Consider the following 22306-nt stretch of genomic DNA (forward strand, 5'->3'; position numbering starts at 1 on the left):
GCAAAAGCCTAACCTACAACAAGCCCCAGTAAATCTACCTTATTTACATGCTAGTTGGACAAGATCTGTGTTTGAATGATATGAGTTTATTGCTGCCTTTTTCGTACCCTCTGAAGGGACAACAAATATATTATGATTAAAGTAGAGTCCTTGACTAATTTCACAAACAGGCCCTCCAAGATAGAGCAGACGCCATCCAAGCCTTAAATGAAGAGCAAAACTAAATGAGAAAAGCACTAATTCATAATAAAATAGCTTTGGACATACTCAGAGCTGCTCAAGGAGGGACCTGTGCTATAATTAAGGTTGAATGTTGTGTACACATTCCTGACTTATCTGACAATGTATCGACTACTTTAGATGACATGAAAAACCAGCTAAAAGCGATGTCATATGAGAAAATTCCTTTCTGGTTTTCCGTCCAATATTGGGTGAAGAGCGATTTCTGGAAAACTATATTTACCACTGTTAGAGTTGCCTTGATAGTTCTGCTTTGTGGACCCTGAATTGTACAATGTATTATGAATTTTCTAACCCAAAGTTTGATGTCCTTCTCCCTAATTGGCAGTTGGAGAGCCGGGGTGCAATACATTCCTATGAATGATGCTCATAATATGAGTTAAGAGCATCAAGAGGGGGGAATGAAGAAGGAATTCATAGGGCCTGGACTCCATCTCAGGCCTGTCTGTGCTGATCGTGCTCGGCCACCTCTCCAGTGGACTCTGAACTCTCTGCTTAGTGCCTGTGGGAAAGACAATAGAAGGATAAGACCCCCTCTGGACAGGGGAACCTTGAAGATCATATCCAGGTTCCTCATCACCTAAGAGAAAACAGACACTAATCACCCCTGCCTCCGGACACTATCTATCAGAATGTAAGCACAGGTTATTGGTTATTAACTGGCTGGAATGTAACCGTGGGCTTATTTATTATTAACTGTTTGAACACATAACACGTGAATGATGGGGTTCTTGTGATTGCATTGACCTTTCCTTTGTAAGCATCAAGGGATTGGGTTGGTGGGGTTGGACACACACATGGGGTATAAAAGATTTTCACAAATGCTGGTTGGGGCCCTTGGCTAAGAGGAGACTCTGCCTTGGGCCCCCCGGTGTAATAAACTGCAGTGCACTATCTGCACTACTCCTCAGTGAGTTTGTTTCCCGGAAAGCATGGCTATAACAGTGCAGTGAAGAAAGAATTTGAATATGAAATTTTTAAGGTCATATGTGTAGTTTCCACTGGACTGGAAATTACACGGTAAAAACAAAAAAACATCTGTGCCCAGTATTCCTAGTAGTTTGGCAATTTTTTCACAGCTCCACCCACACACTTCTGACTAGGGACAGAATCAGGACTTTTAAAGGGGCTTAATATAGTTACTCAGAAATATGCAGATTTTCTAAAACCTCCCCAAAATGGACGCGTTATCAAGTCATGCAGGTTGTTCCAGGTGAAGACAAATATTTTGGTTCTAACTGCAAAGGTGAAAATTAATCACTGGAGAAAAAATACACAAATTATGAAAAGAATCAGGAATGGGTCAGGAGATGATGCTCTATGACAGTGACAGAAATAAACCTACGCTAATCCAAAATCATCTCCACTGAAGCAGACCTTCTCAAACCACACGACAAAGTATGACTTCCTCCACAATGCTTGTCCCTCTCACCTCAGTTACCTGCTTCATCCATAGACACATACCTGGGTATATGGTTGTCTCTATTCCCCTTACATCCCAGGGATCCTTCCTTTGCTCCAGAAACGTGACCAGGGCTGGCTTAGAGACCACAAGACCTGTTCATCAGAAAAAGCAATATGTGTTTTCTGAGATATTCATCAATTTCCAATCCAATATGTGTTCAGGTTAGAGAGAAGTCAAGGTAGAAAGTTAAAATAGCATTAAAAAAATGATTTCACCAAATAGTTTATTGGAAGCATCTTTAAAAGACAAATGCATCAAAATCAGATTCTGATATTATGCTCAAGTACTACTAAGGCAAAAGCAGGTAGTGGAATTCCAGTTTTACGAGGAGAGTGGCACTATTTTATAACACAGAACTTACAGAATTACCACGAACCTAGAATGAAGAATATACAGGTCAAGAAGCAACAGTTAGAATCGTACATGGAACAGTTGACTGGTGGCAGAATGGGAGAGAACTACATCAAGGCTGTACATTGCCACTCTGCTTATTTAATTTCTATGCACAGTACATCATGCGAAAAGCTGGGCTGGGTGAATCACAACCTGGAATCAAGATTACCAGGAGAGATATCAACAATCTCAGATATACAGATGATATCACTCTAATGGCAGAAATTGAAGAGGAATTAGAAAGGCTCTTGATGGGGGTGAAAGAGGAGAGTGAAAAAGCTGCCTTAAAACTCAACATTCAGAAAACTAAGATCATGGCATCCAGTCTAATTACTTCATGGCAAATAGATAGGGGGAAAGTGGAAACAGTGACAGATTTAGTTTTGGGATGTGGGCGTGGGCTCCAAAATTACTGCAGATGGTGACTGCAGCCATGAAATTAAAAGATGCTTGCCCTTTGGAAGAAAAGTTATGACAAAGACAGCATATTAAAAAGCAGAGACATCACTTTGCCAACAAATGTCAAAGCTATGGTTTTTTCAAGAGTCAGGTGTGGATGTGATATTTGGAACATAAAGAAGGCTGAGCACCAAAGAACTGATGCCTTCGAACTGTGGTGCTGGAGAAGACTCTTGAGAGTCCCTTGGTCAGCAAGGAGATCACACCAGTCAATCCTAAAGAAATCAACCCTGAATATTCCTTGGAAGGACTGATGCTGAAGCTCTGATACTTCGGCCACCTGATGCGAAGAGCCAATTCATTGGAAAAGACCCTGATGCTCGGAAAGATTGAGGGCAGGAGAAGAGAGTGGCAGAAGATGAGATGGTTGCATAGTTTTATTGACTCAGTGCATATGAATTTGAGCAAACTCTGGGAATTAAAGAAGGCTAGGAAAGCCTGGGATGATGCATTCCACAGGATCGCAAAGAGGTAGACATGACTTAGCGACTGAACACAAGGAGGCAGGTTACATCAAGAAAGAAGGTCAGTTTCCCCTGGAAAGTAGGGATCTTAACCTCTACTGGACAAAGCAGAAACTTCCAGGAGACATTCTAGAATGAATGAACCAAAACCGTGAGGATACATAAGGGATTCTGGAAGCAAGTTATCCTCACCCAAGCAGGCCAGATTCCCGTAGTTCTCTAACATCACGTCCCTGTACAAGTCCCGCTGACCGAGGTCCAGGCATTCCCACTCCTCTTGAGTGAAATCTACGGTCACATCCTGGAATGTCAGCAGCCCCTGAAATATAAAGGACATGAGCCATGTGGACCTGGGAAGACTTCCTAATGTGACCCAAGATGAAACCAGCAAGAGAAATGCTTTTGATTTCGGAGAATGTCTGGTGTTACACAAGAATATAATTTTTATACTGCCGTATTTTCCACTGTATTTCTAACCCCAGGAAAAGAGAATGAAATATGATCCACAGACCACTATAAAAACTATTCTGATCTGGAAGAGAAATTATAAAACAATCACATCAACACTGACCTATCTATTTTTGAGAGTTCTACTCGTGTGACACAGAATAAACTGCCTATCAAGGAAAGCATGTTAGTCTCTCAGTCATGCCTGATTCTTTCCGACCCCATGGACTGTAGCATGCCAGGCTTCTCTGTCCATGGGATTTTTCAAGCAAGAATACTGAAGTGAGTTGCCATTTCCTTCTCCAGGGGAATCTTCCCCACCAAGGGATCGGACCCCGGTCTCCCACATTGCAGGCAGATTCTTCACCATCTGAGCCACCAGGGAAGCCCCCTATCAAGGAACCAGGAAATAGTTTTAAAAAGCATGATGTTCTGATCTAAGAGTTCTGGAGTGGGGCCAATGTGCCGCATTTTAACAAGCTTATTTAAACAAGTAATGTTGAAATCTCTAATACATGAGTGACCATTCTGAATAGCAAAGAGGTAAATCACTAAGGTAAGAATTTATACTTAACTTTGCATTTTAAGTGTTTTACAAAATTGATAGGTCTGATAGAATAGTTCCCATGGCAGCAATAATCCTTTGAACTATTTAGTATATACTATATGTCTTTCTAAAAGTTTTTACAGGGTCTTGAATGCATCACATAAATAATAGAAAATCAACAACATTGTTGTTCCACTGTTTTGCAAATATTTTGTCAAACATTCATTAAATGACAGATCTTGAATTTGCTTCAGTTTATGTGAACTAAAATTTAACTAGTAAAGCACGAATACACAGAGACAACACTAAAGAAAGTGTATAGGAGTTTTATAGGGTCTTCCCTGGTAGTCTGAGCTCCCAAGTCAGGGGGCCGGGTTCAGACCCTTGTTAGAGAACTAGATCCCACACGCCACAGCTAAAGTGTGCCTGCTGCAACAAAGTCTCCCACATGGCTCCAAGATTCTGCAGGCTACGACCAAGACACAACTCAGCCAAACATAAATACGTGTATTTTTTGAAAAGAACTTTATATAACTGGGGAGAATACCAAAACAAGAAAAAAAAATAATTTTAACATTTTCATGTTTGCAGACATATATTACAATGAGACTGTATACTTCCTAAGAGTATTAAGGAAACGCTAACATTCACAAAGCTAAGATCACGGCATCCGGTCCCATCACTTCATGGCAAATAGATGGGGAAAGAGTGGAAACAGTGGCTGACTTTATCTTGGGGGCTCCAAAATCACTGCAGATGCTGACTGCAGCCGCGAAATTAAAAGACGCTTACTCCTTGGAAGGAAAGTTATGACCAACCTAGATAGCACATTTAAAAGCAGAAACATGACTCTGTCCACAAACGTCCGACTAGTCAAGGCTAACGTTTTTCCAGTAGTCATATATGGATGTGAAAGTTGGACTATAAAGAAAGCTGAGGAGAGAAGATTTGATGCTATTGAATTGTGGGGTTGGAGAAGACTCTTGAGAGTCCCTTGGATTGCAAGGAGAGGCAATCAGTCCATCCTAAGGAAATCAGTCTGGATGTTCATTGGAAGGACGGATAATCAAACTGAAACTCCAATATTTTGGTCATCTGCTGCGAAAAACTGACTCATTTGAAAAGACCCTGATGTTGGGAAAGACGGAAGGCAGGAGAAGGGGACGACAGAGGATGAGATGGTTAGATGGCATCACTGACTCAATGGACATGAGTTCGGGTAAACTCCAGGAGTTGGTGATGGACAGGGAGACCTGGAGTGCTGCGGTTCATGGGGTCGCAAAGAGTCAGACACGAATGAGCGACTGAACTGAACTGATTCATCTTCAGTTCAGTTCAGTTCAGCTGAGTTCATTCATATTCATGTCAATAACATCGATATTCGTGTCAATAAAATCAGTTCATTTTCATTTCAGTTCAGTCATTCATATTCATGTCAATAAAATCGAGATTATTTTTAATGGGTTAAAATATATACATCTACTTGTGGATGATATTCTTTCTATATTTTAAATACACTAGGGTGCAAACATATACAATGGTATGAGATAAATTAGAGCTCTTGGTTCTGAAACTTTAATTTCTTGAAAAACTCTCATTTTGTAGAGCTGTATCTTAGAAATTCAACACAGGTGAAAACAGATTATTAGCACCAATAGGATTGTTGCAAATATATTGATTAAAAAAATGCAAAAATGTGCGTAAGACTTTCTCTGTGATATGAGCGTGGACTGTACTGGAAACATCACACTTGGGCTTGAGTGATGAAAACTCCCACTCCCAAAACCCAGTATCTATCATCAACACAGTGAGTGTTAATTGTCCAAAGCAAAGAGAAACCAAGAAGATGTGGAGTTTCTCCATTAAATGTGAGGGTTTTCACATGTTCCTCATTCAATTTTACCACAGCCTTGTCTAAAGACAGAGGGGGAAAAAAATGAACTTTATAGCCTGGTAATCTCAGAGAAATCACCAGAGTCAGTGGACATCATCTGTCACGGTGTAAATGGATCACACAGAAGAAGCACTATCAGAACCTGGGCATTTTGGAAAAAATAAGGAAATTATAACTTGAACCTAAAATAAAAAATATCAGTTTTATGCAAAATTCATTTCATATATACTTCCTCTGTTTGTATCCTAACAATGTTGTCACCCGAGTGTATGTCCCTCGGATCTTTGTCTTGTCACAACAAAAATTTCGAGTGATGGATATTAAAGCCCCTTGTCGAGTCAGAGCTCTCAGAGGACAGACCGTGTTATAGCACTTAAATAAATCAGTGTTACAGCTCTATTTATGTAGAGAATAGCCGGAAAATCCATCTTCGAGTTGTGAGGAAATGTCGATCCAAAGACACGAAGAGAAGATCGCCCCATCGCGTGGGAGAGAGAGAGAGAGAAAGAAGAAGGAAGAGGGCTTTGGCTCCTCTTTTTCTGTTTCTCTGCCCCTGGGTCTGTCTTATGCAAATCGGGACTAGGCAGGGGCGTTGCTTGTTTTACGTGAGGTTCTCACTCGAGTCCTCGGACCTTCCTTTGTTCTATTTTCGCGGGCTTTCCCTTCCATGTCTTTTAGCCACCGCCATTTTGGACTCTTTTTCCCTATTCTAACTACCTAACAATGTGTTTAACTACTAAGTCTTAGCATTACAGAGGACAGTATCTCCTACTTTTCCTTTTATTTCTGAGCATTTTCTGAAAAATTCTGGATCACTGAGTTTATTCAATATATAAGGGCATTTTCTAACTCCTAAAGAGCTGAAATTGCATCCCCATGGAAACTCATCATGGCATTTCCCCTAGTTCCCTAAGATCCCAACACCGAACCACATCCCAGTGGGAATCTCAGATACCAGTGCCTCTCCGTGTTTCTCTCTCACAAAGGCAATATATTCACCAGTTGAAAGTCGCTAATTCATGCTGAGAATTCATCATGCTCCGTAGAAAGCCAGGATACAGACAAGGGAGACAAAGACTCTGGGACACAAGGGAAAAGTGGTCTAAAGACCCCTGCTTCACTATGAGAAGAAAAGGAAAAAATAAAGAAGTTGATAACAAACACCCAGCAGAAAAGTTAGAAGCACAGAACTAAAGGTGTGCAGATTCTCAGTCCAGGCATTTCGGGAAGAAAAGCAGACACAGCCCCAGACCTGGGACAGGACTTGTACCTGAGAAGCTGCCATTTCCTCCTCTTCTTCCTCCTACTCTGCGTCTTCTCTGGGGATGTTACATCCCAAACTCACATCTGCATCTTGAAAAAATACCTTCAAAGGCATCCATGCAGTTGCTTAACCTGCAACTGCTGTAGGGAAAGAGAAGAAACACTTTTCCTGTTTCCCTCACGCGCTTCTGAGCCCCTTCTCGACTTTCTGTGTTCCCAACCTGTAGTGGGGAATTACGACGAACATGATAATGCTAATCACATCGTGGTACTCTACACTATTTGCAGATCGTCCGGGCTAGCTCTTCTCCTTCCTTTTTGAGTTAGAGAGAAGAGCTGAAAAGAGACAATGGACCTCCTTCTGGGCTAGCTGACCCAGCCTTGAGGGTTGTGAAAAAAATGCAAGAGGAAGACCCGCATTCAGAGCCCTGAGGGGAGACCTCACACCTGAGACCTCAGGAAGGGAGGGTTTAGGGAGGGAACTTCTAGAAACAAAGAAAGTCAACCTGATTCCCTGGGGAGGGGCTCTTTCTAGGATGGGTTTGGTGGTCCACAGCCTGCCTGTACCCTCGGGGGCTGGGAGGGGAGAGGTGAGTGAGTGGTGGGAATCACCTGGGGGTCTTGAGTCCCTGCCAGGCTTTACTTACAGAATTCTTCTCAAAGATCTCCCCTGTCCTTAGTTTTTCTCACCCCCCTCTGCAGCCTGGGGACACGGGTTTTCACAAAATGATTTGCTTTGTGACCACCTCTCTGCAGGCGTGGCACCTCCAATTTCTGAGACCAGGAGCTGGAGGCATTTCCATCCCCGCTTTCTTGGAGAAGAAACCAGGGGCAGCAGGAGGCCTGGCGTGCTGCAGTCCAGCGCGACTGAGCCACTGAACAGAACTGAACTGAGCAGAACACGCTAGGTTCACAGTGCATATAGGCAGAGCCAAATGCCTCTGAAAACGATGTCCTAAATGCTATCTGATGACCAACGAAGGTAGTAATGATTCGTGTTGTCATAAGTTACATCACACATGAATTAACAACTGAGAATGTTGTTGCTCTACTTCCTGTGTGTTTTTCTAGGTTTTATGAATCAACTGCTCCAGTTTGTTGTCTGCTCCATTTAGAGAGCTCTATTTTCCCACATCTTTAAAGTATAATGACCAAAGAAAAATTAAAGATAGAAACATATACATCTTTCTCATATTATATATTCTAAAAGATATTCAGTCTTCATTCACCAGTACCAACTTTGTAGAAGATTTAGTTTCACAGCAGAAGTGAGAATAAAGTATAGACACTGCCCATATACCTCTTGTTCCCACATGTGGACAATTTCCCTACTTAGCTTTCCCCACCAGAGCGAGCATTTGTTACCACTGCTGAATCTACATGGGCAGTAAATAGATCAACTCTCTAGTTTGCCCCTGTGTTCCTCTTTTAGGAATGTGCACTCCATACCTCTAGATAAATGTTTAATAACATGTGTCCGTCATGACAGTTTAACACAAATTATTTCAGTTGTGTTAATGAAAGTTCTCTAGACTTAGGATATTCATAGTCCCTCCTTTGAAACCCACAGTAACCATGGACCTTTTTAATCTCTTCTATGTTTCTTACTAGATTCCCAGTGACTGAGTGGTAAAGAATCTGCCTCTCGATTTAGGACATCCACGTGATTCAGGTTCAATCCTTGGGTCCGGAGGATCCCCTGGAGGAAAAGATGGCAACCCATTCCAGTATCCTTTCCTGGGAAATCTATGGACAGAGGTGAGCCTGGCAGGCTACAGCCCCTGGGATCACAAATACTCAGACACAACTGAGCACACATAAGAACATTTACCTACACCAAAGTGTCATATTGTAGAAATCGTACTTTTTGTAGCATTTTCAAATGGGCTTCTTTCACTTAGTAATGAAGGAGAAAACAGACAGAGCTGGCCTCCGTTTTAGGCCACGTTGTGAGCATTCGGCTACACGCATGGTCACCCTCCCAGTGGACTCTGAACTTTGCGCCCTGGTGTCTGTAGAAATGGCATACCAATGAAACTCAGATCCCACCCCGACCCCCATAAAAGAGCCTCAGGAATTATACTAGGACTCTGTTGCCAAAAAGAATATGTTAATTATCTCTGAAACAGAACAAAGTGGTAAATTTAATTCTGTTTTTTGGGATATGGTCACAGGCCTGTTGATAAATATCCACTGTTTATTTAGTCCTGTGACACATGAATCATGGCTTACCTTTGATCATATCTCTCTTTTCCCTTGTCCAGACTAGTTCCAAGCAGTTTGGGGAGGTGGGTTTGAGCAAGTATACTTCGGGTATATAAACTTTTCACAAAAACTGTTCGGGGTCCTTGGCTAAGAGGAGACTATGCCTTGCCGCCCCCCCCCCCCCCCCATGTAATAAACTGCACTCCACTATCTGCATTGTCCTTCTGAGTCAGTTTGTTCCCCAGAACGTGTGGCTACAACCGAAAAATGCATGGAATGATTGTCAATGTATTTTATGCCTTGAAAGCTTCACATGTAAAAGCTTAAGAACTTCCTCTGCGCCTATATTCCTGCTCAGCAAATAAGTTCATCAATACTATTTTTTTAATTCCATACATATCCACTAAGACAGTTTTGCACAAATATAGAGATCAGACGTGGACACAGCAGGAGAAGAAGAGGGGGACCAATTGAAAGGGTACTATTGACATATATACACCACCATGTGTAAAACGTTGGAGAAGACTCTTGAGAGTCCCTTGGACTGCAAGGAGATCCAGCCAGTCCATCCTAAAGGAAATCAGTCCTGATATTCATTGGAAAGACTGATGTTGAAGCTGAAACTTCAATACTTTGGCCATCTGATATGAAGAACTGACTCATTTGAAGAGACCCTGACACTGGGAAAAATTGAAAGGGGGAGAAGGGGCCGACAGAGGATGAGGTGGTTGGATGGCATCACTGACTCAATGGACATGAGTCTGAGCAAGCTCCAGGAGTTGGTGATGGACAGGGAGACCTGGCGTGCAGCACTCCATGGGGTCGCAAAGAGTCAGATACGACTGAGGAAATTAACTGAACTGACAGTTATAATAGGTAGCTGGTGGGAAGCTGCTGTTTACCACAGGAGCTCAGCTTGGTGCTCTGTGCTGAGGAGAGGGGTGAAAGTGAGACCACGGGAGGGAGGGCCAAGAGGGAGATTTATGTATACTTACGACTGATTGATGATGTCACAGAGCACAAACTAGCACCACATTGTAAAGCAATTATGTTCCAATAAATAAATAAATATATACATATATGTCTCAAAAGGAAAGAAAGATAAGCAGACTGGTCACCGGCGGTGGGAACCCGTCTGACCCTGCGGGGACAAGGGCCGCACCCCTGGCCCAGGAATCCCCCACGTGCTGTGGGGAGACTGAGCCTGTGCCCCACAGCTGCTGAGGCCGGGCAGGCAGCTTGCTCTTTCCATGGGCAGGAGGCAAAGAAAGATGCTCACCAGCGCTGAAGAATAAGGAATGCAGAGCAAAGCTACAGGGATGCATCACCGCATGCCAGTCAGAACAATGAGTAAAAAGCCCACTAATAATATCATAAACGCTTAAGGCGCTTGGAGATCAGGGAACCTCCTATATGGCTGGAGGGAATGTAAGCTGGTGCAGTCATGAAGGAGGACCGTGTGGAAGTTCTTAAAAAACATAACCTCCTGGCATTGAAGGAAATGAATTCCATGAGAAGTAGACAAAACAGATTAATTGACAAATTGACAAGTTTTACAATTTGTAGTAAATCATCTGCAATTCTGAAATGACCAGTTTCATTTGGCATTTCTAAATTCTCTAAGTTAAATGTGTAAAAATACAGATACGCTCAAATATTCCTTCTTGGTTTTCTCACTAATATATATACCTTCAGATATTTATATCTTGTAATCTATGTGGGTTGTATAAATCATATTATGTATATATCTTCAGATATTTATATATTGCATTCACAGTATGACAAAGCCAAGAGAAAACAGTTCCTTTAAGCCTTACAAGACACATGTGCTAAGAATGATAGAGGGAAAGATTTTATAAATCTTGGTTCAGAATTTTCCCATCATGGCTGTTGATTATTCTTTTTGTGACTTTGTTAAACTTACATTTGCTTACATGAGCCCCTGAAAAGTTTTAGCTAAAAGAAGAACAAAGGACAATTGCAGAAGGTGAGTTTATGACTCTAGGTCCTCAGAGAACTCACAACAAGCCTTGAGGTCCCCTGAGGAAGGTCAAGGCTAGAACCAGGCAGAGAAAATTCCAGTACTTGGGGCTCAGACCTGACCCTGGGTGAAGTGCTGTGGGCCCCACAGGCTGAGTGTGGATGGGACCATTCAAACAAAGACGAGCATGATTTTGGTGAGCTCAGAGGGTGTCACTGAAGGGGGCCTGTGCAGTAGACCCTGGGGTTCAGCAAGACTGCTGGTCCCAAGGCAGGGGTTATCTAGTGCATGTGCTAAAAGGACTGGCTGGTGTGAGTTTAAGGACCTGCAGGCTGCCTGATCCCCAGACAGACGCTGAGGCAGCAACAGCATGAAGCCGTTCAGGGGAGCACTCAACAGTACTCTCTATGATCCTTCTTATTAGAACCACCACGATGTCCATGTAGATAAAATCGGAGAGGAGATACAACGTAGAAATGGTGGGAAATATATGAAGTTATGAGAGGTTTAATGGCAGTAAGGAACTAATTTCCACAGATGCCATCCCCCTGTGCTTCAAATAGCCTATCATTACCTTACCTTTCCTGCAACCTTAAATAGGTGGGAGAGGTTAATGCTGGTGGTGCGTTAACCCTTCATTCATTCCACATCAATTGTAACACTGAAAAACCATTCACTTTTATTCATTAAGGTACACTAATTTGACACAGATGGAATAAAACCTTTTACAATTCTTGTTTGATCCTTGATTAAAATACACATTACAAGCTTCTAAATACTTTCCTGTTTCTCTGATGAAATGACCTGAGAATGTGATTTATATGGTTTACAAAATGGAGGCTAATTTAGTAAACATGGATGGATATTCATTATATTAATATGACTTTTCCAGAAAGATTTTTCTATACTTACATCAGATAGAAGAGAAAGTGTTCTTACTTCAAGCCTGCCAGATAATAAGCATGATTTCTCTATGTTGCTGTTATAAAAATACCTTAGATTTTCATGAACTATTCTTGTTTTATGCTTAAAGAGCAACTGACATAATTATTGAAAACTTAGAGCAAACTTTTGTCTTACCTTGAATTATTCCCTGAACATTTACATCATGGTGACCACAGAGGTGTTTGACATCAGTGACAAATACCTCCATTCAGAGGTTCAGTGTGTATATAACACGACTGTGTTCTAAATCTTGTAAAGTGGAGAATAAATATAAATGATTCCCACTTAATACAGAAGGGCTTCTCTTACCCTTGGGCAACAACCATCAAAAACATAAGTTCGTGTATACAGTAGAAACAAATCACAACATGTAGTAATTTGAGAGTTGAATTACATTCGTTTTGGTTCCTTAATAATCTGAAATAACGTTAACATAAGCAAGGATATATTAATAATAATTATACCTCTGCAAATATCCACCCCTTCATCTTGCAATCCATACTAACATATCAATTTTGTATGTGTTTTACTTATGGAATACTTGCTACAGTGTTTCTTCTTAGAGTAATTCAACAAAAGTGGTACTAATGACATGCTTTCTAGTATGAATTCTCTGGTATTGAGTTACTTTTGATGTTTGATTAAGCAGTTCTCTACATTTTTTTTATTTCATTCAGGTATCTTTCCGAAGATAACACTCGTTTTTTCAAAATTGTATATTTCGGACCAAAGTTTTTGTCACTGATTCATTTCTAGGCTTTCTCTGCAGTATGAATTCTCTGATTGTGAGTGAGATGATGGCTGTGAGGAAATCCTTTGCCACATTCCTTAACATTTCTTTTTTTTCTCTTTTTGAGTTCACGTTTGTTTATTGTTGTAACATTTTGTTTTGAACATCAAACACTGCACCAAAATATGAGCCATTTATCTTCAGACAGTTATCTTTGCCATAAAGTAATGATGTTGACAATTTCTGACAACTCAAGAAGCGTAATAGTGGCACTGCTGTGTCTAATAATCAAATGCCATCATAGACCGAATGTAATGATTAAACTAAAAGAGCAACATTTCCCCTTCCTCTTCTTACCTTTAAAACAAACCCAAAAAAGTAGTTTTCACCTGGAAAGAGCACTTACTTTAAACCAAAACTCAATCTTTCACCGGTTTCATTATACCCAGCATTCTCTAAAGCGGGAAAACAAGGCTTCCCAGAGTTAACTACTGATGATACTTGAAAAGATGACAAAATCCCCTGGGAGAGTCGGTTTTAACCAACCTGCAGACAACTCAAGTCTGCTCTTGGCCTGTTCCTTTGAGTCTGGCCGGTACCTCTGAGGACACATTTCATCTGCAGGACCATGCGCAGTCGGGGGTACGAACACGTCTGGCTCCGGTGGTGGCTATCACTCCTGGATTGTCAGCAGCTCTTTTCTCACATCATGCTAGGAAGTTCTTTCCTTTTTCAAGCTGAAAACTAGTATTCCTTACATTTCTAACATTTCTCTGCAGCATGAACTTTCTGATGTCGAGAAAGACCTGAACTCTGGGAAAAGGTTTTGCCACATGCTGTACATTTATAAGGTCTCTCCCCAGTATGGATTCGGTGATGTTGAGTAAGAAGTGAATAATTGATAAAGGCTTTGCCACAGTCTGTACATTTAGAAGGTCTCTCCCTAGTGTGGATTCGCTGATGTTGAGTTAAATCTGAACTTTTCTTAAAAGCCTTGCCACATGCTGTACATTTATAGGGCCTCTCCCCAGTATGGATTCGCTGATGTTGAGTTAAAGTTGAAATCTCCTTAAAAGCCTTGCCACATGCTGTACATTTATAAGGTCTCTCCCCAGTATGGATTCGCAGATGTCGAGTAAGAACATAAGAACGGATAAAGGCTTTGCCACATTCTGTACATTTATAAGGTCTTTCTCCGGTATGGATTCGCTGATGTTGAGTTAAATCTGAACTCTGCTTAAAAGCCTTGCCACATGCTGTACATTCATAAGGTCTCTCCCCAGTATGTATTCGCTGATGTCGAGTAAGAAAATAATAACGGATAAAGGCTTTGCCACATGCTGTACATTTATAAGGTCTCTCCCCAGTATGGATTCGTTGATGTAGAGTAAGAAGTGAATAATAGATAAAGGCTTTCCCACATTCTGGACATTTATAAGGTCTCTCCCCAGAATGGATTCGTTTATGTCGAGTAAGAAATAAATAATTGATAAAGGCTTTGCCACAGTCTGTACATTTATAAGGTCTCTCCCTAGTATGGATTCGGTGATGTTCAGTTAAAGTTGAACTCCGCTTAAAAGCCTTGCCGCATGCTGTACATTTATAAAGTCTCTCCCCAGTATGGATTCGATGATGTTGAGCTAAAGTTGAGCTCCGCTTAAAAGTCTTGCCACATGCTGTACATTTATAAGGTCTCTCCCCAGTATGGATTCGCTGATGTTCAGTTAAAGCTGAACTTTGCTTAAAAGCCTTCCCACATGACGCACATTTATAAGGTCTCTCCCCAGTATGGACTCGCTGATGTTCAGTTAAAGCTGAACTCCGCTTAAAAGCCTTGCCACATGCTGTACATTTATAAGGTCTCTCCCCAGCATGCATTCCCAGATGTTCAGTTAAATATGAACTCTGATTAAAGGTTTGGCCACATGCTGTACATTTGAATTGTTTCCTTCCTGAATGAACTTTCCTATGTCTACTTCGATTGGGTGAGTTACTAAAGACTTTTCCACATGTATGACACTTGCAATGTTTCCGCTTACTCTGAATTATCTGCTGTTGAATAAGTTTTGAAGACTGGTTAACAACTTTACCATAATAATAGCAATTATAAGCCTTCTCTCCAACATCCATACTCTTATGAGTATTAATAGTAAGATTTGAGCTTTGACAAAACATATTCCTACACTTATGTTGTTTAGAATTGTTGTCTGAAAACTGATGTCCCTGTTGTTTCACAAGATATGAGTCTTGGTCAACATTATGGCCAGTTTCATTGCATGAAGAGCTTCTCATTCCATCATGTATACTCTTGTAATTAATGGGGGTAGAGCTCCTGCTTAAGGCATTACTCATTTTGTTACACTTGGAAAGTTGTTCCACACTAATTATACCTCCGTATGTATTGAACAATGATGGTTGAATAAGGTCTCTCCCATTATTATCAACATTCCAGATTTTGGAATAAGGAGAAAAGAGCTGTTGGTTGAAGAACAAGAAACCCTTGGTAAAGGATCCCTCAAATTGGTTGTATTGGGAACTTTCCCCCTCATGTTTAAGTTTCTGGTTTCCAGATATGTTTGAATGTATATTTAATAGACACCTATGCTCAGAGTATAGGTTTGAATGAGTATTTGCAGTAGAGACGAGATGACTTTCCCGATTTTCCACATTTCCCTTCAGAGAACGTGTATGTTTCAAGAGATGATGTAGATCTTTGCAGACAAATATACACTTATCTGCAGATGCTGATGGCTGGAACTGGTCATCTGAAATTGGTTTTGCCTTATTTGATTCACATCCTTGATTTCTTTTGGCGATAATGTTTACTTTATGGGAAACTGAGACAACTTGGTTGTGTCCATCATAACATGCACTGGGCTCTTTATATGCCCTCATACATTCCCAGTCTTTGGTTAAATGTAAATTTGCAAGGTGAAATCTTTCATGTATTCCTAGCTTTGCTGTTGGGAGTAAATCTTCTAATCCTGTCTTTTGGGACCTCAAAACCTGGGTGTCGTGAGAAGACACAGCTGAAAGATATCAAATAGTAAGTTATTCTACTTACTACTCTTGGGGAATATAGTTTACAATTTGCATAAAATCGGCATACACTTGGCTAGATTAAGCCTAAAACCGAGATAGAAGGGTTCAAGATGGCAGAGCATTCAGAAGACGTGGAGTTCATCTCTCTCCACCAAAGCATCAAGAATACATCTTGAAGTGGAAAAATTCTCACAGAGCCCTGCAGAACATGGGCAGAGGAAATTGGACACCTGAAAGGACAAGAAAGATTCCTGCTGAGCCAGGTAGGACAAGAGAGTGATGGAGGAAAGGGAAGAGGAAAAGAAGCTGGATGGGACCCGCAAAACCATGGGGGGATCTGAAGAGAGGAGAGGTCTCCACATCCAAGGAAGCCCCTCACTGGGGGGAGCTCAGTTGGGACAGAAGGGGAGCCTTGTTCTCTGTGGGAAGAGAACACGGCAACCAGCATGAAGGACAGAGTGAGACGTGTACGCAGGATACTGTCCCCTGCCCTGCCCACCCAGCCTGAGAGGGTGTCCTCCGCTGCAGACAAGGGCTGGGTGCTGGAACGTGGCGTTCTGAGAGCAGACCCAGGTAGAGGACTGCGTTTGCCGTGAGTAGACATCCTGAGGGGATGGGAGGGAGGGAGGAGCTCTGCACATGGGATGCTTGTGGAGGAAGCCTGAACCACCAGAGAAGCAGAGTGGTGCTGTTGAGTGATGCCCGAAAGGAAGAACCTCCTTACAGCCTTTCTGCCCCTCTGCCTGTCCCTGCCTCTCCAGGAGCTAGGAATGGCTCCCACCTAGGTGGGTGATCTCATGACCCCCACAGCTGCTTCCTCCTCCCCAGCCTCCGCCCCTCCAGGTTAGGCTCATGGGATCCAGGGGCACATTCAGAACACACGCCTGTGGGTGGTCCCAATGTATAGGTGATGTTGAAACCACAGCTGAGCCCCAAAGCCCTGCAACTAAGCAAAAAGAGCTGAGATCTCTTCTTGCATCTGTACAAACCATGGTGTTCCACCCCACAACTGGCTTGGTAAACTCAGCCCGAACAGAACATCTGGATGGAAATGAGGCTCTGGCAGTCAAGACCAGTCTGGCTTTAGCAACTGTAGAGTTTGTAGGCATGCACATGAGGCATTTGGCCCAGGTCACAGTCTTCTTTGCCCCCATAGCACCACAGCAGTTTCAGCTCCACAATGAATGTACACCCGGGATATGACTACAGTGGATCTCTGCTGGTGACCTGGTGAAAACATCTGAGAGACACCAGGGTCAAGTGCCAGCATACCCATGGTTCAGGTGGGGCCAAGATCAATGTCATCACAGGGTCACATGAGAGCTGGCACAGCACCTGAGAGATGACATGCAGAGCACTCTCCGAGGAGAACATCCCCAGAGGAGCAAAACCCAGTTGCTTCCCTCCCAGTGGGTGTGTTCCAGTCCCACTAGATCAGAAGCACCACAGATCAGAGCAGAGCTCATTTCAGATCTGGGGCCTCTGTTCCACCAATCAGGAAGCAAATCCTGCCACAGACAGTGATAGCCACAGAGGAAAGGCGACGCGGCCCTCAAGATTCGGGCACGCTCTGGTCACAATAGTAACAATCAACCCCCTCTCAAGAGGATAAGGACACAAGTCCCTGGACCACTTCACTCACCACAGAGCAGACACCAGAGCAAGAGGAACTAGGATCTGCAGCTTGCAGAACAGAGACCACAAACACAGAACATTGGACAAATGAGATGACAAAGGAGTATGGTGCAGATAAGTCAAGATAGAAACCTACAGGAACACCGAAGTGAGGAGAAGTTGAGCAGTATAATGAGTAATATTTGTTTTAAGTAATCACAATTGCAAACAAAACATTTTCACAAAAGCTAATGCCTATTAGTTATTTAACCCACTTACCACTCATGTTGTTATCTAAGCATATTTTAATGGACTCTAAAATAGTAAATGATACTGACCTAGAACTAATCAGAAATAGATGGCATGAACTATAAAGTCCTGGGATGTTTCATAACAAACAAGATAGATTTAGTAAGGTAAGAGTTGTAAGCAAATCAAATGAGAATTGAGACTTGAAAAATATGGGGAGAACACAGGGAACTCTACTCAATGTTCTGTGGTGAGCTAGATGGGAAGGAAATCTCCTCAAGAAGGGAAATGTGTATATGTATCACTTATTCTTTTTGTAGAGAAAAACTAACATAACATTGTAAAATAGCATTATTGGAACAGAAAAATTTCTTCTTAAAGATTTCTCTATATAATCTATAAGCTTAATAGTAAAGAAAAATCAGAAAAAAGCACTCTGGGACATGTTATAAACTCCCACGTCAATAATTTCTTTCAAAACTCTGTGAGTTAAATAGCTATATTAAAGCCTTCTAGCATTAGTGAATTGGGACATATATACTTAACACATTTAATGTTAGTTCATATAAAGAAAGAGAAACTTTCACATAAAATTCAGATTTGCATTCTCATTTTAGTGAGGTGTCTTATGTGAAGAAGGAATTCATAGGGCCTGGACTCCATCTCAGGCCCGTCTGTGCTGATCATGCTCGGCACCCACTCCAGTGGACTCTGAACTCTCTGCTTAGTGCCTGTGGGATCGACAATGGAAGGATAAGACCCCCTCCGGACAGGGGAACCTTGAAGATCATATCCAGGTTACTCATCACCTAAGAGCAAACAGACACTAATCACCTCTGCCTCCGGACAGTATCTATCAGAATGTAAGCACAGGCTTATCAGTTCTTAACTGGTTGGTATGTAACCGCAGGCTTACTGATGATTAACTGTTTGAACACATAACACGTGAATGACGGGGTTACTGTGATTGCATTTACCCTTCCTTTGTAAGCATCAAGGGATTGGGGTGGTGGGTTGTACACGTCCACATGGGGTATAAACGAATTTCACAACTGCTGGTCGGGGTCCCTGGCTAAGAGGAGACTCTGCCTTGGGCCCACCGGTGTAATAAACTGCACTCCACTATCTGCATTGTCCTTCTGAGTGAGTTTGTTTCCCTGAAAGCGTGGCTATAACATTTGGTGCATTGGCCGGGAAGCACCTCACTTTGAGGAGACAGGTCTCATTTGAGGCCACCCCAAGGCTTTGTAGCTTGAATCTCCTAGAAGGTGGAAGGCGCCATGCCCCTCAGGAAGGATTCTGCTTTTCAATGCCCGGACCTTTCACGTCAGCAGGTAGTGGATGGCAGCAGGGGAACTGAGCGCTCAGGTGAGGAGGAACCCACCCGGCAGGGTGGAAGAGGGGGCCTGATCACCCCCTGGGAGGGACTAGAAGGAGCGGGGACCCACAGGAGCCTGGAATAGGCAGGCAGCGATTGCTTGGTACACAGGTTGACGAGCGTGCTAGGGTTAGGAAGGAAATTTGTGATGGTCATTTAGGAGGTGTGTCCATGCCGTCTCGGGGAAAATTATTACCAAGTGATCGCCAGGGAATTTTTAGGATAGGAAACTGGTCCTTGTATGCTCATATTCTGCCCTCCCCCAGGAGGTGTCCTGTCTGCTGAGAAATTCTTGACCCCCTTGGAATTGTTAGGCTAGAAGGAGGGTGATACAGAGTTGAGTATGAATTGGCTTTTCCGGAGATGGCCTGGGTCATGGGATATTCAACCCATCTGTGTTTTCATTCGCATCTAATCAAGCCCACCAAGGCAGAATGGACTTTAAAAGGGAGAAACAGTCTTGGACCATGTGATGTTCTGGTTCAGCTATGCTGACCGGCAGTTGAAGACAGGCCGATCCCCCTTCTCCCTCTGGGGTCTGGCAGGTAAGGCTCTTCTCACCCCAATTAGGAAGAAGGCAGAATGGCAATTTAAGTGTCACTGAGTGGAAATATGAGAAGTACATAGGGTACTGAGAACTTCGTAGACAGAACGAAAAGGAAAAGTACAAGAGGTCTGAGACATTAAGCAAGATGGGGGGAAGTGAATCTAAGGCAACTGTACTGGAGTGACAATTTTAAAGAAGGGAATAGGAGGAGACTATGGGGTGAAGATGAAGCCTAACTGCCTCCACATACTCTGTGAGGTCGAATGGCCCCCATGGGAGCAGGATGGCCACCAGAGAACACCGTACACATAAAAATACTGGAAGCAATCTACACAGTAGTCACAGGAGAGCCAGGACACCTGGATCAATATCCATCTATTGACTCATGGCTAGGATTAGCTTGAGACCCTCCTACTTGGACAAGATTCTGTATCCAGAAGGGAAAGGGAAAAATATGAAGGGCACAAAAATTGACTGATGATAAAAAAAGGAAATTCTACAGGATTTGGACGGGGATGACCTGACCCCTCCCCGATGCTGGATAATGACACGCCTGCCTCCCAGTGCTCCACCAGGACCGGAGGCCTCCTTAATGCCCGATCCAGGACCAGGTGAAGTTTCTGCAACAGCTGCTGCTCCTCCGCCAGCTTTCCCGGAGTTCGAAGAGCCTCCGTTAGGGAAGTCTCTGATCCCAGTGACAGAAGCCTCTGGCCAACACTTCCAGGATCCGGCTCCAACCGAACCGCCCAAGCTATACCCGTCTCTCCCGGGGAGTACTGACAAGAGGGGGAGGGAGATGTTAGAATTAAGCAGAGACCGCGCTCTGCTAGAGAACTGGAGGGAACGAAAGAGAACAGACAAGAGACTCATGGTGCAAGCTCTGCTCTGGGAAAGTCTATCTCCGGCCCTCCAGAAAACCTCATCTGCCCCAAGGATAGGACAGTCCTTCAGCCGGTCCCAAGGGAGGCCCTGGGCCCGTTATAGCCAAACCAGTGTGCCCAGTGCCGAGCTTTTGGCCACTGGAAGAATGAATGCCCTAAGGCAAGGAAGGAAGAGGAAGCTCCCGCAGTTGTGGGGCTTGCTGACTTGGAAATTAACTAGGGCTGCCAGGGCTCAGAGATATCACATCCCTGAGAGCGCATGGTAACCGTAAAAGTGGGGGACCAAAACATTCACTTCTTGGTGGATACAGGAGCAGAACTGTCGGTAGTAACAAAACCTGTGGCACCTCTGTCCAAAAAGACTACCGCTGTAACTGGGGTATAGGAAGAAGAGATGATTAAATCGTTTTGCCAGCCTACAAAATGACAGTTGTGGGGGGGGGTGGGAAACCAAGTGATTCATGAATTCCTCTACATTCCTGAGTGCCCAGTACCCCTGTTGGGAAGAGACTTGCTCTCCAAACTAGGAGCACAAATGAATTTCTCCCATGAGGAGAGGCCCACCTTCTGGACGGACTCTATGACTTTTTTGCTCTCTCTCTCAATACCAACCCAAGATGAGTGGAGGTTGCATGAGCCTCTGAAGGCAGAACCGGGTTGGCCACAAGAGCACGAGGGAGCTAAGTCAATTATTCCCTGAGGTCTGGGTGGAAGACAACACCTCCTCCCGCCAGGCTGGCTAAACATCACCCCCCAGGGATAATGGAACTCAAACCAGGCACCATCCCCGTTAGAGACTGCCAATACCCGCTATGGATAGAGGCCTGAACCGGCATATTGCCCCACATCAATAGATTGAAACAAGCAAGTATTCTACTAGAGTGCCAGTCGGCTTGAAATACGCCAATACTGCCAGTCAACAGGGAAGGAGGACAGAACTATAGGCCTGTACACGATCTCAGGCTAGTCAACCAGGCTACTGTGACTTTACACCCCACTGTTCCAAACCCCTATACTTTACTTAGCCTCCTCCCACCGAGGACTAAAGTTTACACTTGCCTAGATCTCAAGGATGCCTTCTTCTGCGTACATCTCGCCCCAGCGTCACAGCCCATCTTTGCCTTTGAATGGGAAGATCCAGTCGGGAGCACCAAACAACAGCTCATCTGGACTCCCCCACAAGGGTTTAAAAACTTCCCAGCAATCTATTGGGAAGCCTTGGCTTCTGACCTGGACTCATTCCATCCGGAAGAGTATGGATGTTGGCTCCTACAATACACGGATGACCTGCTGCTGGCTGCCGAGACCGAGGAAAATGCTGGAAAGGGACAAAAGCACTGCTCCAGCTGTTGATGGAAGCAGGTCACCCGGTGCCGAAGAAGGCACAGATTTACAAAGAGGTGGTAAGGCATCTGGGGTTTGTTTTAAAGAAGGGCTCAAGGTTCCAGACCCTAATTTGGTCCTATATACTGATGGCACTAGCCTGATAAAACAAGGACAATGGCTGTCAGGTGAGCCAAAGCGCAAGGGGCCATCAAGACTGAAAATGGATGGTGGGAATT

General features: G+C 43.3%; 1 protein-coding gene across 1 annotated transcript; it reads right to left on the reverse strand.

Annotated features, from left to right (window-relative positions):
• Positions 1 to 13795: 13795 nt before the first annotated feature.
• Positions 13796 to 15163, reverse strand: LOC136157586 (zinc finger protein 420-like). Its single transcript, XM_065919423.1, has one exon. The coding sequence runs from the start codon at positions 15161 to 15163 to the stop codon at positions 13796 to 13798; it is 1368 nt and encodes a 455-aa protein (XP_065775495.1).
• Positions 15164 to 22306: the final 7143 nt, after the last annotated feature.

Source organism: Muntiacus reevesi, chromosome 2 (assembly GCF_963930625.1).
Source record: "Muntiacus reevesi chromosome 2, mMunRee1.1, whole genome shotgun sequence".
Classification (NCBI taxonomy): domain Eukaryota; kingdom Metazoa; phylum Chordata; class Mammalia; order Artiodactyla; family Cervidae; genus Muntiacus; species Muntiacus reevesi.